Here is a 15582-nt window from a genome sequence, read left to right as displayed (position 1 = left end):
AAAAATTGCCATGGGGCCCCAAATTTGATCATCCTGGTGCGAGGGAACCCATCCTAAAATGTATAAAAAAAAAAATTCTAAATATGTATAAAAGGTTATTTCTTTAATATTTTGCTTTTAAATTATTACATAATTTAACTTTTTACTGTACTTTAGTACTGTACGATGTATTTTAAAATATGTTTATCAATTTATTTTAAAATAAATGTATTTATTTAAATCAAATTTTTGTATTTATTTACAGTACTTGTTTAATATTTGTTTAGATAAAATTTGATTAGAATTTATTTACTTAATCCTATTTTGGTTATTATTATTATTTTTTACACTTTTCACACTGCCTTTCTCTAAACCTTCCACAGCTCAATAGTTTTGAACACTCAGTTTCTGCCCTAACTACTGTACATCTTTAATAGATCATACCAAGATGTAAAAGAATTACAATACTGATCTCTGCTGGTCAGTGGATGAAAGCTTTGTCTTTCTTTTTCAGCTTTTTGTATTTACCATCCACGCTTATAATATGATGCAAGCAACAAATGCAATTCATTATGAACGGCAGGAAATTTATTTTATTTTAATTGCCACTGAATATTTGTAACATTATCCTCTTTATTTATCAAATCTATTTACACTTTCAAGATTATAACAACAAAATCATGAGGATTTACTGTTTTTTTAATTACTGTACATAAATATACATCTCTGAAATGTATAATAACAAAAATCTGGTTTAATTAACATCCTGGATCTTTTCAAAGAGTTTCAAGGATGGCAGACAGTGTTTATGCCGAAGCCTTCTGCTTCTTGTGTTTGGCAAACCACTCGTCACTCTTATCTGCAGCCATGGCCTGCAAAAGAAACCAACAGAAGACACATGAATGACAGTGGATCACAGGATTTCCTTTAAACTATATTAATGTGGGAAGACTGATAACCTCATCCAGTAATTCATTCCCCTTCGGGTCCATGGCAGAAAGCTGCCTGAATGCTTCATCCCCCACAAAGCAGATCTCATGACCATCCTACATTAAGTGAAGACCCGAGTCAGCCAAGCAAGCATCTGCCATTCAATCTCAGTCAAACTAAACAATAAAGACTCACAGGATCTGCAAGAATGACGACTTCCACCGTGGCTTTCCCAGGTGTGTCCAGACTCACAAGAGGGGTGAGGATTTTCTGCTTTTCTTTTTTCATTAGCGCTTCAATGTCTGCCAACTGCAAAACAAAGACATTTCTTTAAAATGACACCAAGTAGACTGGATGTTGATGCCTGATGTTGAATCAGCTGACCTGATCCCGAGGGCAAGCGAATGCGATCCTCCCAAAAGCAGTTCCATGATCCACAGCGCCTCCAATGTCCTGTAACTCCAGCTTACACTACAAAAGCACACGACTTAATAACAAACAATAATACTGTGAAGATATTTAAAATAAACATTCTATTTTAATATTCCATTTATTCCTGTGATGCAAAGCGGAATTGTCAGCAGCCACTTAATAACTGAAGGAAACATTTGATTCTTTGACGAACAGAAGGGTTCAACAATGCAATGCACCATTTATTTGAAAGAGAAATATTTTTTTAACAAGGTGAAAGTAAAGTCTTTTGATCAGTTTGCTAAATGAATTGCTGAATAAAAATAATTTCCTTTCAGAAAGCCTTACTAATCCCAAAATTCCGAGTGGCACTAATACTGAGCGGCATGTCCTTGTAATTTAATTATTGCCCAAAAATATAATAAATGGATTCTTTTCAGCCAAACCTGATTATCTGAGAATCCCATTAAGGCAATCTTTTTGTCCTCATTTTTCTCAATAACCCTCATTCCCAGCAGAGCAGACCAATAATGAATAGAAGACTGTAGATCAGACACTGCCAGGGAGACTTTCTGGACAGGATCTATTACCAGGATCAGAAACAATCAGTTAGGAGTCAGTACACGACAGTTACCACATATACTCACTTCCATATTTCATAAGGAAGTCCCCACATCCCTATTATAAGACACATTTAGTGCAAACACCCACCCCAGTCTGGCTGTTCCTTGTCTATAAGGTAGAAGCAGTATCCTCCTGGAGCTTCAGTCAGGTAGAGATGATCTTCGACTTGTGTTAGAGGCCAGTTTAACCTCTTAGCATTGCTCACAGCCTGACTGGACTGCAGAGTGAGACCCTAATGTTGAAGAGCACAGCAAATCACAGCTTCCTTTAGGTAGGATCCCTTTTAACAGAAACTAAAACTGCTTGTGAAAATGATTCACATGAGCAGTGTCACAAATGTATTCACATTTCATATATAGTGTAGAACCTGACATTTTACAGCATATCTTTACATGGTGTCATATTTGTTCCAAAATCATTATTATATGTACAGTATAACATCTATATGCATTATAATAAATATGGTCTCATATATGTTCAGATCATACTTTAGCTGTGGTTTCAAGTTCTTAATGTTTTATATAAATCAAATTTACCAGAAAGTCGTTGCCAATGCGATATTCACCCACTCCATAATTATAGGTCAGCTCTGCAACAAAGTGGTCATCTTCTGGGCCAAAGCCCACCATGGTTTTACTCCATTTTCCATCATATGGACTGAAAACAAAAGAACACGTTATATAATGCAAGCTACAGGTTTATACATATAAGTGAAAGCAAAGCTAATCAAATAAATCCAATAAAACCATTAAAATATGACGAACCCATTGCAGGTTGCTTTGCAGCCCTCTTCAAATTCTTCATGACGCAGAATCTGTAGATTAGAGATACTTGTTATTGTTTAGAAATAGGTTTTGAGTAGGAACATAAACATACGGAGAATATGTGTTGGGTAACAGCATCATTAACTGGCTTATCAACAATATTAGGAGGCAAAGTTCCCTATGTGTTTACATAATCGAGCTAGAATTTTACAGTAAGGTCCACAAACCGTCCTTTTACCTTCATTCCTAAGACATCCCTGTAAAAAGTGGCTGTTTTGGTCCGGTCTCCTACTTTAAAAACAAAATGCAGTGCTCTTCTTAGTGCCATCACTTTTGAAAATCTCCCACTGTAAACGCGATGATCACACAGTGTTTAACGTTACACACACACACGCCTTGCAATCGACTGCTCTGCTATCGACAGCCCACAGACTTAACCAAAACAATAAATTGTTTCATTTCTACGTGCATTTGCAATGCCATTATGTACGAGTGAATATTATGTCATTATTTTTAATATATTGTAATTCAAAATAACACATTACATGTTACAACATGTTAAATGGAAAGACATTTCTCGGTAAACTCTTACATGGTACACTCCGTTCTAGTGCTGCGCCACTGAGTCAACCACGCGAATCGATTCCTTTGAACAGTTCGTTCCAAAGAATTGATTCACAAGCTTTTTAATAAGGATTTCCGATTGGTTTATCATCTGTCCTGGTTCAATGCTGTTGCCATTATTCAGCTCAAAAAGACATTTATTTAATCAAATGAAGCAGCTGATAAAATAAACAAGAAGCCGTTCACACAGAAAGGCGAACGCAGAGAGAAAGTGTCTTTGGAAAATACCACACATGCATCGTTTTAAATGGCACTGTGTCTGATTAGTTTACATTACATCTATTTTATTTATTCGTTTTTCCTTTGTTTAATAGAGGAGCACCAGTCATATTGTACTTGAACAGCTGTTGAACCTAACTTTTGGCCCCTCAGTGTTATTGGGGGTCTGAACTTGGACCCCATTTAAACCTTCCTCAATAAAATAATAATAATAATTTATTGAAATAAATATTATTGCCATTGCCAATATTATTGGCATATTGCCAAATTTAATTATAGTTTAGCAAATCTGTGTGGCATTATTACAAAAACAGACACTGACAAAACTACAGATTCGAATGTATTGTGTGTGTGTGTATGCGTGTTCACAAAATACGTTTAAAACTATAATTCATAGAAAGCTTTTTCTAACCAGCAGATGGTAGAATTCAGCCTCCAACAGTTAGATCAATACCCATAAACAACTTATAATTGAGTTATTAAGGTGTAAGGTGTAAAAGAAAAAAAAGGTCCACATATCATTTTAAAACAGCATAAATATATTGCTGAGGATTAAATAATAATATATAATATAATAATAACAACAATATAAATAAATAAATAAATAAATAAATACACACACACACACACACACACACACACACACATATATATATATATATATATATATATATACGGTATATATATATATATATATATATATATATATATATATATATATATATATATCCCTTTGTATAATTAAAACATGATATTATTTATACAATCACTCTGTAAATGGGGTCAGAAGAAGCTTCGGCTCTGCTCTTTTACACACATGAATGTACACATGCATACAGGATACTTATAATATAGTACATCTTATAAAATGTATTATAAGTCACGGTTTGGAGGATTTGTGGCACTCTCTCATTAAGATTTTGATGTTTTTACCAAAGAAAAATTAGCACAGTGTAGTTTTAAGAAGTCTGTCATCCTCTTCTCTTCTCTTGTCTTTCCTAATTTAGACTGGGATGAAGTTTCCAAGCACTTACCAAAGGCTGTGGTTGTCCATGTAGCAGGTAACAGTAGTAGCCTTATGAAAGCTCCAGTTTCAGGAAAAACAGAAAGTGGTACTTCGGATGACTACAGTGAAAGTGACTCTGATGAAGAGTCAGATGATGAACTTTCACTGCTGTGTCTGAAGCCTCAGGTGTACTATGAGAGTTGGGCTCAGAGGAGCACGGCACTGGTGATTGGTGGAGAGATGCATGGACTGAGTCTGGAGGCTCTTCGATTGGCTGAGGACACAGAGGGCAGAAGGCTCTTTGTGCCCGTGGCTCTGCAGTGCCTGCTAGTATACTGCTGTTTGAAGGCAGACGACAGCTTCTGCAGCTGTTGGAGAAAATACGGCAAAGAACAAGATCTAAAAACTTAGAGTGTTTTTTTTTTTTTAGTTTTAAGTTTTAAAGTTTTACAAATACTGTCCATTTCACTTATCACTTTGCCGTTTGACTATTTTTAACAGTCTGTCATTTATTCAGTAAAGGGTGATTGTGTTTTCAGAGTAAAAGCACACCGATGACACAAATACACTTTAAAAGGCAAAGTTCACCCAAAAATTATATTTTGTAAATGTACTCGCCTTTCAGACCATCCAAGATGTTTCTTGAACTGAATGGATTTGGAGAAATTTAGCATTGTGTCATTTGCTCATCAATGGATCCTCAGCAGTGAATGGGTGCCGTCAGAATGAGAGTTCAAATATCTGATAAAAACATCACAATAATCCACACCACTCCAGTCCACCAATTAAAAACTGTCTTTGTAACTTCAAATAATCACTTTTGTCCAAAACCTGTGTTCATAATCCATAATATAGTTTTTTTCCAATGAAGGGGTTATAAAAGCTTTTCACTTAATGTTAATTGATGGACTGGTGTGGATTACATTAGGATTATTGTGACGTTTTTATCAGCTGTTTGTCTCTCATTCTGACGGCACCCATTCACTGCAGAGGATTCACTGGTGAGCAAGTGATGTGATGCTAGATTTTTCCAAACCTATTTTGTTAAAGAGACAAATTCATCTACATTTTGGATGGCCTGAGAGTGAGTAGATTTTCAGAAAATGTAAATTTTTTTAGAGTACAATTTCTTTAAGTGGCTTATTCAATATTTCAGTTTTCATATCGCATGATCTGGCAAATGCAAAAAAAATTAATTATTATTAGAAAATCTGCATAATGCACACAGTGTGCATACTATAGAAACTGAGTAGTAGCAGTAGTAGAGGAGTATGAATTGCAAACATAGTCATATGTAAAGACAACAGAGAAATTTTAAACAGTGGCGTTTAATGGCTATGACATTTAAAACAACCAAAGATAGACAGACTGTGTGCTTTAACTGGCTACATCTTGTAAGGAAGCTTGCAATTAGATGCTGTTTAGTGTGCCTACAAAAAACATAGACCGCTTTAATACAGGGGACCTTCACAGAAAATCCACTTAAATGTCACGTTTGAGATGGAAACGGATTAGTCATTCAGCAACATCAAATATCAACAAGAAGGTGGGTGGAGACTTTTAAAGAATCAACTACAGACAACTGCATTAAAAATAAACAGCGTCAGCTACACAAAGAATAGATAGTGCATTCTATACAAGGATATTAACATCAGCTTGTTCATGTATGCATATTAATCAATTAACATTAACAATAATACATCTACCAAGCTATATTTATTCTAAGCTCTTGATTCTTCAAACTATATCCAAGGACAGAAGGAAATACTTTATAAAAAGTTCAATAAAAGCAAATCAGAACAAAGTTGTGTTCACTTGCGGCTGCGGGGTTCAATCGCATCTCTAAATGTAACGGCAAAAGACAATCAACGTTAAAATCAGCATTTTACAATCAGCACTGTAGTAAAGGCAAGGCACCACAGGAGCAGGCGGCCGCTTCCAGATGGAGTGGCATGTATAAAAGGAAATAAAATGTCAATACAAAGTACGCTTCTGTTCAAACAGTCTGACAGGAAGAGAAGAGAGAGCACGCCTGGAGGTCAAGGGCCAGATGGAGGTTCGGGTAACATGATGCAGGGAGTTCAAGGACTTCAAATGGGCTCCGGTTTGAGCTTCTCGGCCAGAAAGTCACTAACAAACTGTTCTACTACAGCAGGTGTGATTTCCTCCACGTCTTTAACGTATTTGGCGCGAGCTGACATGTCCAGGATAGTGAGGAGAGGCGCGGCCTCGGGCAGGTTGGTGTAGTCCCGCAGGGAATCAGTCATATCATCCTGTCAGGAGATGAAAACATCAGCTGATTATTACTGTTTGTAAAGAGCAAAATGACTAAATTGAGCCTGTGACTACAAAATGTGAAGAAATTAACTGGAAATAACCATCATGGAGATACTAGAAAACAAAACAAAATCTGCACTGAGTCCAGTATAAAGCTCTCGCTCTCTCAAAACCAGCATGACGGCATAAGTCTCTTTCTACTCTGTCCTGAGCAGAGTTGAGAGCTCCTCTCACTATCCCACCTCCACCTCCATCACCATCACCATCACCCACCTTGCTGCTTTTGAGGCACTAAAACTCAAGGGGACTTTAGAGAGAGATGAATCATACTGTGTGTGGTGGTGGTGGTGGTGGGGGGTATCCTTTTATTCCAGATGGGGGTTGCTAAAAATGTGTTTGTGGGTTTTTTTTTTTCTGGGGATTTTCTGAATCTCTTCTACAGTCTTTCTTTAAGATGTGGTTTGACCTTAATACCTCAGAAGGCCTATAGCTCCATGAAAGCCAAAATTAACACACACAAAAAATAAACGTTACATTTCCTGGACCTAAGTTAACCTTTTTATACCGCTGTTTACACACTTTTAGTCGATTTGAATCTGTTTTGAGGGTAAGGGATAGTGCATTGGACTGGTTCAGATCTTAATTTGTCAATTTGTTTTTATGAATGGCCACAGATCAGAGGTTGGTCTGATTAGTACTGGTGTCCTCCAAGGCTCAATTCTTGGTCCTTTGCTTTTTAGCATTTATATTTTTCCTCTCGCTCAACTATTAAGGTTGTGTCTTTTTGGTTTACAAGCAAACTACCAGAATTTTATCTTTCTTTTAGGCCATTTAAATAACAGCAACTGTTAAGACTTTATTGTCTATTATTTCTATTATGTCAAGCTTTACGGAGCTAACGTGCCTACTTCCTCCACCGAAAATCTCAAACTCCATCTTTCTAGAAGCCATATCTTACATAAGCCACCTCTTACTTCTCTAATACAAACTGATTATACTTCTCTCTTAAAAGTCATCCAAATGAGTGTGTCTTGGAAAGAACTGCACAGTAATTTCAAATGGAAGACATTGTAACCCAAGACATGGTTGCATTTTTGACCACAAGAGGGCAGTACAACGGTTTCAAAGAGATTTTGGTTCGTTTATATTACAATCTGACTGGCTCCCAGTGAAACTATAAACTATTCCACATCAGTACATGGATTAATCCACACAATCAGATCTTGTGCCTGTAAAAGAGTCGTGGTGCCGTTTTTGCTACTTAAAAAGGACATGTAGGGCAACGGAAAGTTTGTGACTTTGACTTCAAACTAAACTACTAAAAGATGGAATGGCAGTTTTGTTTCAATAAGGAAAAACTAAACATTTTACAAGTGGCTATTTGAAATATGAATTCTAACATCATTGTTACCATCTAAAAAAATACTCCTTAACACACAAGCAATATTAAGGGTGGGGAATCAACCTTAGATGATTGCAAATTTCCCATTTTATAAAGCAGGAAAAATAGGGGTCACCGGTGGTTTTATCCATAATCACTTCCTTCTCCACGTTCCAGATGCATTCCATTGTCCGATGTGAACCCACAACACACTGAAACAGATTAACTCGGACTGATCAACGGGAAAATTGCTGCATCGAGCGAGACAATGGCTGTCAAAATTTGACACATTACAACAAGAAAAAGCATGTTTCTGGGGTTTGCGCTAAATTCTCTCATTAAGATTGCAGATGGATAAAGATCAATGCATATAGAGAGAAATGGAGTCTGTCAGTGTAACCCTTCCAGGCTTTTAGATATGAAAAGATTACATCTCTCAGACTGTCTGACTTTCTATGGTAAGCCATGCATCTTCTTTTGTGGAGCAGCAAACCTTGTGTAAACTGTTTTCAACCCTGGCGGGCCTTCTGCGCACACACACATAGTCCCTCGCCGCCTCCAGCACTGAGCTCTCCGTGTAGAGACAAAGGTTCAGCCTGTGGCTGCGTCCAGCTGCTAGCGTGATAAGAGCCAGTGTGTTTACCTAATTGTGCCGGGCCTAAAACATTAAGTTTTGTTCTGCCTATTGTGGGCCTGTAGCATTCCATAAGCATTAGCCATCTGCTCATGCAAGCAGAGATATGGATGTCTGATTGGCCAGCTCACTATGAACGGCCCGAGCTGATTGGTTATCTGAGAGCTCTGATCTGAACCCAACAGTGTTCTAGCTGTGCGCTGCACCAGACAGTATACACACAGATATATAACTTAATTCTCATTTATCTTAACATGTACAGACATAAAACATAACCCACGTTCAACATACTTGGTTTAGTTTGCTAATGAAGGAATGTCACACTTTTTTCTTCTAAATAGCTGCTCAATGAAACATGAAGTGTTCAGAGTTCAGGATAACAGGGCGTTATGAACACACACTTACTGTCTTATAGACTGAGATCCTACAACTGGTCTGGTCCTTACACTGCATCTCGTTTTCCTTTATTTCTTCACACTATCTGCTCTTATTCTGACAGTGCTGGCCAGTACACAAAGTTAATTCTTGATATGAATTTGCAGTTGATTTCTGGACTATGTTAAAAGTGAAATAATGTGTTATGCAATGAATGAAGAAAATTAATAAATAAAAAACTGTTGAAAATGTGTTCCATATAATGGCTTACATAAAAATATATATTATGTAGAAATCAACAACATCAATGACTTGCTGTCAATTATCACAGGAATAATTTTGTTTGAAAAAACAAACAAACAGCATTTAAAGAAATGCAATAGAAGTCTATGGGGCAAGTCATTGTGCCAGGAAAAAAGTTATAACCCACCATGTTGTAAAAGTTTCACCACAAGTCTTTGACTTTAAAGTGTTAAAATGTGACTAGTGTGATATCAATGAATTTGATCATTTTCTATGCAATGCCACAACTTTTAAAATAACAAGTATTATCAATTAAAAATACAATGAAACAAAAAAGACAAAAAATTGTAACAAAACACGACCAAAAAGCAAGACAAAACAAAAACACAACACAGCAAAACAAATCAAAGCAAACAAAAACACATAACACCCCTCCCCCAAACCAAGACAAAACACAACAAACACAGCAAATCAAACAAAAAAGTAAACAAAAGATCACAACAAAACACAAGCAAAAATAAAACAGAACCCAACACAAGCAAAGCAAATCACAACAACAAAACAAAATCAAACACAACATCAGTACAGCAAAACAAAAGACAATACAAAAACAGCAGGGTAAGGAACTACACTGCGCAAGGCACTTAAGAGGGTTTAAAATGTCAGATGTTGGTAAATGTGAAGCGTAGGGCTCGGTTAAACATGCAAAGCTTAAGAAAATGTGCAGGAAATGTCTGAAACTCAAACCATGGCATAGTCAAATGCCATCCTGAGGATCTGCCATTTCAGGGTGTGTCACACACACACACACACACACACAGACAGACAGACACACACACACACACACACACACACACACACACACACACACACACACACACACACACACAGAGACAGACAGACAGACAAACACACACACACACACACACACACACACACAGAGACAGACAGACAGACAAACACACACACACACACACACACACACACAGAGAGACAGACAGACAGACAGACAGACAGACAAACACACACACACACACACACACACACACACACACAAACAGAAAGACTGTGGCAAGAAATCTGAAGTGAGAAGGGGAAAGTAAAGAAAGAGGAGGCTAATCGTTTATTAATTACAGGCAGCCTTCACTCTCTACATGACTTCCGCAAAGGTCACAAAGAGAAAACAGTAGATGAGGGTTATGAAAATGTTGGCTTTCCTCCCTCTTGGCATGCAGGCTTGAAAGATGAAGAAGGGATCAGGGAGATGAAAAAAAAACAGAGAGAGAGCGAGAGACGGAGAGAGAGAAGGGCACACAGCTGTTTTGGCACCCTCTGGGTTTCAGGCTTGTGCTACATGTGCTTGCCATTCAACTGCAGCTCCTTTTATTTACTGCAGGTACATGTTGGTGATTGGAGGCTGCCCTCCTGAAGGATTGTTTTACACAAATATACAGAAACAGATGGCACATCACACTTGTGTGTAAAAGCAAGCAAACATTCTGATTGTTGTGGCAGAGAAGAAAAAAAGGTTTTCAAAATATCACTCAAAGCCTTGAAGAAACAGTTCACCCAAAGACGGGAAAATCTGTCATCATTCACTCACTTTTATGTCGCTGGAAACCTGTATGACCTTTTCTTTTTGGAAAGGTTGAATTTGAAATAATGCACTGTTTGCTCTTGGATTTATGCATTAGAATACAGGTGCATCGCAAAAAAATTGAATATCAGGGGGGTGGGGTTGGCGCAGTGGATAAGACACATGCCATTGGTCGGAGAGACCTGGGTTCGAATCCACTGAGCAAGACACTTAACCTCTAGTTGCTCCAGAGGCGTGCGACCTCTGACATATATAGCAATTGTAAGTCGCTTTGGATAAAAGCGTCAGCTAAATGAATAAATGTAAATATTATGAAAAAGGTCTTTATTTTTTGTAATTTAATTTAAAAAAGCAAACTTACTTATATTCTAGATTCATGGCACACAAAAAGTTTTTTTGTTTTAATTCTGATGGTTATGACTTACAGCTTAGGAAAATAATTTTTTAATAATTGTTTTGTGCAATGAATCTAGAATATAAGAAAGTTTGCTTTTTAAATTTAAACTTTTCCATTTCCATTTTTTGAGATGGACCTGTAAAAGGGGACTGAAACTTTTAAGTTTTAATGATGATGGAATTTATGCAAAAGCACCATAAAATTACCATAAAAGTAGTCTATACAACTTGTGCAGACTAGAAATAAATGTGTTGTGCGATATTGTATTATTGTGTTATATGTAATTTGCTATGTGACCCTGGACCATAAAATCAGTCATAAGAGTCCATTTTTTTTAACAATAATTGGCAAAGATACAACTATTTAACAATCTGGAATCTGAGGAAGCAAAAGGAAATCTAAATACTGAGAAAATTGTCTTTAAAGTTGTCCAAATGAAGTTCTTAGCAATGCATAATACTAATCCAAAATTAAGTTTGGTTATATTTACAGTAGGAAATTTACAAAATAATGCAACATGATATATAATACTTAATATCCTAATCATTTTTGGCATAAAAGAAAAATCTATAATTTTGACCCATACAATGTATTGTTGGCTATTGCTACAAATATCCTCCAGCGATTTAAGGTTTTGTGATCCAGGGTCACATATTACAATACGATAATGTAAAATAATTGCAAATTATATTTAAATATATTTTAAAATTATAATGTGACCAATATACATAATTATTATTACTATCATCATCATTATTATTATTATTATTATTTATGTTTTCATAGTAAATTGCTGGCAGCTACTGCAAGTGCCTTGGGGTGACAATGTCATAACCTGTAAGATATATAATTAAAACACAAAATAAAGCAAAATCTAAGTTAAGCAAAGCAAAAATAATCAGTTTGATTCATGAACGATTCATTCAGACTGATTCAATGAAAGATCTGAACAATAGTTTATATTGAACTTCACCTAATTGTTCGATCATACACATAAATGGACAAACATACCTCTCCAGCAACAAAAAAGAGCAGTGGCGTCTCTTCCTCCTTTGCTTTGTATTTGGCCACGATCTTCTCTGCGATTGGCTGGATGAGCTCCTTGGCCGGCTCCAGCTCTCCCTCTTCCTCAGCATCTAAATGAGAGGTAAAAAACAATAAGATAACACAGGAAGAGGAATGATGAGGGCAGAAAGATGATGAATGAGCATTGTAGTAAGAAAAGAGAAAAAAGTGAAGTAGCAATTGGCTTTGAGAGCTCCTCTGCAATGATCTCAAAGCATCATCTCACCTACGAACAGAACCAGGCAGGGCCCTTCATGCAGCTGCACGGCGTTGGATTCGCTGAGCTCCAGAACGGGTCGCGGGTGCCACGGGAAGAGCCGACAGTCGGGGTCATTGAGAATCTCCACCCGCCCCTGTCGCGTGATCATGTGACCCTCTGTGTCCAGTAAGATCAGTGTGGGGATGCCTGGAAAAGGTTAAACCACAACAACAATAAAAACTGTGTGTAACAATATTCTTTAATATTATTTAATTCCAAGATATAACTTTGAGATGTCTCATCATGTTTAATGGTGCAGTAAGTGGAGCTGAACTGCTCTAAAGCAACATAAGGGTCCTCCACACCCAAGATCAACACCAGCACACAAAGACCCGGTCAGGCGGCCTGTGGTCCCACTGATCTCACTGTACGACTGACCTCTCTCAAACCCTCTTTCAGATAGACATCAGACCGCAGTATTGGTGGCCTTATCAGACTCACACAGCGACTGCAGGCTGGAGGCGGAGGGAGGGGGAGTCAGTATCAACTCATCCAAGATGAATTCCACGCATTCCAGACCGGATAGGCCTGAAGCCAGTACTTTCCCTCTCAATGCATCAACTTCCAATGAAAACGAAAGAGACTTTTCTGACAGTAAAAGGGGTCATATGATACCTGGACCAGAGTGAAACGGGGCTAAAACAGTCAGAATTTATTTTTTTAAGCACCATTTTACACACTCTGGGTCATTTGTTGCTGTTGCAGCTAATTAAACCAAGATTTAAATGCTGTCATTAATTATTCACCCTCATGTCATTTTAAAACTTGCATGAATTACTTTCTTCCTTCTGTGATATTCAAAGCAAGAATATATCATGAACAATGTCCATACGGTGAAAGTCAATGCTGGTCCAGTGTTGTTTTGGACTTCCATTGTATGGATTGAAATGCTTTTCAGAATGCTTCTTTTGTGCTCTGCAGAAGAAATAAAGTCATACAGGTTTGGAACAACATTAAGAGTGAGTCTTGTCTTCTGGTTGAACTATGCCTTTATAAACCATGTTTTCAGAATCGTTGCTTATACTGATTGAGAGCGACATCCAGAGAGAGAGAGGGAGAGGTGGGGACAGTAATAGTGAAGTAAACTCGATTAGCTGCCCACATTCCTGAGGTCCTAGAGCTCAGTTTGCAGTTCCTGGCAGGGACAGCTGTATGCCATCCAACCACACGCTGCTACATCAAACAAACACTTCCACCTGAGCCAGAGTTAAAGACCACAGACGTACCTTGGATTCCATAGAGTCTGTTGAGTCGTGAGCGTCTGGCCTCGTCTGTGTACGGCACGGCCAACCACGGCATCTCACTGAAATACTGCGTAAATGACTCCTCTGACCTACCACACAAGACACAAGCTCTTTCAATCTTCACTGCAGGTCTAAAGTGTCCTCCAGCTTTAAAATCATCAAATAATTATTGGAAATAAGCAGCAAATATGACTTACATTATGTTTGGAAGATAAGAATGCATAATATATTGTGTGAGTTAATGACCAATATTAAAGATTTTTAATTTATTGCTATCAGTTGAGTCGATGTTATACATCTGTATGGGCCAATACTGGATTTTAAAATGTGCTCATTTACCATATTTTACATTTAGATTGCCAATATCTCAAGTTCACTTAAAGTTAATCTTTAAAAACACCTAATAAATAATTGAATAACACACTCTGGTAAAAGAAATCTTAAGCAAATCAATAAATTCATTTACATTTGCATTGTCATGCCAAAATTCTCTTGCAGCTATTAAATCATTGTTTTTAGTGATTTATTTATTTATTGAGACAAAATCCATATCAATACAATATCATTACATGAAAATAATTATCAATCAGAATGTTAATAAAGAGTGCATCTCTAGTATATATATATATATATATATATATATATATATATATATATATATATATATATATATATATATATATATATATATATATATATATATATATATATATATGTATATATATATATAAAAGTTGTGGTCTGTGTTTATTACCTATCAGCACTGACAAACACAATCTCAAATTTGTGCCCTGATTCTTTCACTTTCCGGTACGATTCCACCAGCACTCGGGTTAGACTGCGACAAGGAGGACACTGTGAAATAAAACACACACATAAACACATACATAAGTTATAGCGAGATCTCTCTCTCTCTCTTCTGATAATAAACAGCACTTGGTGGCCTAGTGAGTGCCCAGAGCACTTAATATTACTCTCTCTGCAGTTCTGCACTCCTTCAAGAAAAAAACTAAACTAACAAAACAAATGTGACTAGGGCCTAGGAGGGCTTTTAAACTCATCCTGTCTTTTCTGGCTTGAAGGCATATTGTGCTGCATGTTTTTCTCTTTTCACAAGAGTGCTACATACAGCCTGACATGCTTCACTCAGCTCTCTTCAAGAGCTCTCCAGTCCCGCGTAGACTTTTAAATACCGGCAGGCCCAAACTAAACGAAAGCTCAGCAGATTTCTCATGCAGAACTCAAACGCCTGCCATTCACAAAGTTTAAACATCCTCTGGCCCTTCTGGGTTTCTCTATCAAACATTCAGGTGGATCTGATTACTGCTTCCAGCTACCAGTATGCGTGTAGTACTCATTTACCATTTTTAAGTCCATTGCACAGATTTTCCTCAAAACATCAGCTCAGATAATGCGATTAAAAATGTCTGATATCATCTAGGCATAATTATCAGCATAAATTAGACATGAAGGGCCCTATTACACACCCGGCGCAATGTGATGCAAGGTGCAGCTCAAGTGTGTTTGCTAGTTTCAGTCCGGTGCCGTTCACA

General features: G+C 37.1%; 2 protein-coding genes across 2 annotated transcripts in view; both read right to left on the bottom strand.

The window, feature by feature from the left end:
* Window positions 1-545: 545 nt before the first annotated feature.
* LOC128029342 (glyoxalase domain-containing protein 4-like) lies at window positions 546-3121 on the bottom strand. The gene is made up of 9 exons (XM_052617091.1): window positions 2947-3121; window positions 2709-2758; window positions 2481-2601; window positions 2032-2176; window positions 1767-1903; window positions 1294-1380; window positions 1105-1218; window positions 939-1025; window positions 546-851 (listed from the first exon to the last, which is right to left on the bottom strand). Exons 1-9 carry the CDS (start codon window positions 3034-3036, stop codon window positions 786-788), a joined length of 897 nt encoding a protein of 298 aa, XP_052473051.1. The 5' UTR covers window positions 3037-3121; the 3' UTR covers window positions 546-785.
* Window positions 3122-5866: 2745 nt separating this feature from the next.
* The window catches only part of LOC128029341 (nucleoredoxin), a 79073-nt gene continuing 69357 nt past the window's right edge, over window positions 5867-15582 (bottom strand). The window contains exons 4-8 of the mRNA XM_052617090.1: window positions 14784-14884; window positions 14012-14118; window positions 12753-12932; window positions 12473-12597; window positions 5867-6830 (exon numbers count right to left, since the gene is read on the bottom strand). Of these exons, the coding sequence (XP_052473050.1) occupies window positions 6648-6830; window positions 12473-12597; window positions 12753-12932; window positions 14012-14118; window positions 14784-14884 (696 nt within the window). The 3' untranslated portion in view covers window positions 5867-6647. The remainder of the gene's footprint in view (window positions 6831-12472; window positions 12598-12752; window positions 12933-14011; window positions 14119-14783; window positions 14885-15582) is intronic.

Source organism: Carassius gibelio, chromosome A15 (assembly GCF_023724105.1).
Source record: "Carassius gibelio isolate Cgi1373 ecotype wild population from Czech Republic chromosome A15, carGib1.2-hapl.c, whole genome shotgun sequence".
In the NCBI taxonomy this organism is placed as follows: domain Eukaryota; kingdom Metazoa; phylum Chordata; class Actinopteri; order Cypriniformes; family Cyprinidae; genus Carassius; species Carassius gibelio.
Note: the sequence above shows the minus strand (reverse complement) of the source record. Positions and strands in the feature narration are given on the sequence as shown.

What these genes read in the sequence shown, in the direction of transcription:
- LOC128029342 (XM_052617091.1), bottom strand. Translation starts at nt 3,036, where the DNA reads ATGGCACTAAGAAGAGCACTGCATTTTGTTTTTAAAGTAGGAGACCGG. An exon ending in TGCAAAGCAACCTGCAATGG is followed by an intron (nt 2,602 to 2,708) that starts GTTCGTCATATT and finishes TTTTGTTTTCAG; the next exon opens with TCCATATGATGGAAAATGGA. An exon ending in TCGCTTGCCCTCGGGATCAG is followed by an intron (nt 1,219 to 1,293) that starts GTCAGCTGATTC and finishes TTTGTTTTGCAG; the next exon opens with TTGGCAGACATTGAAGCGCT.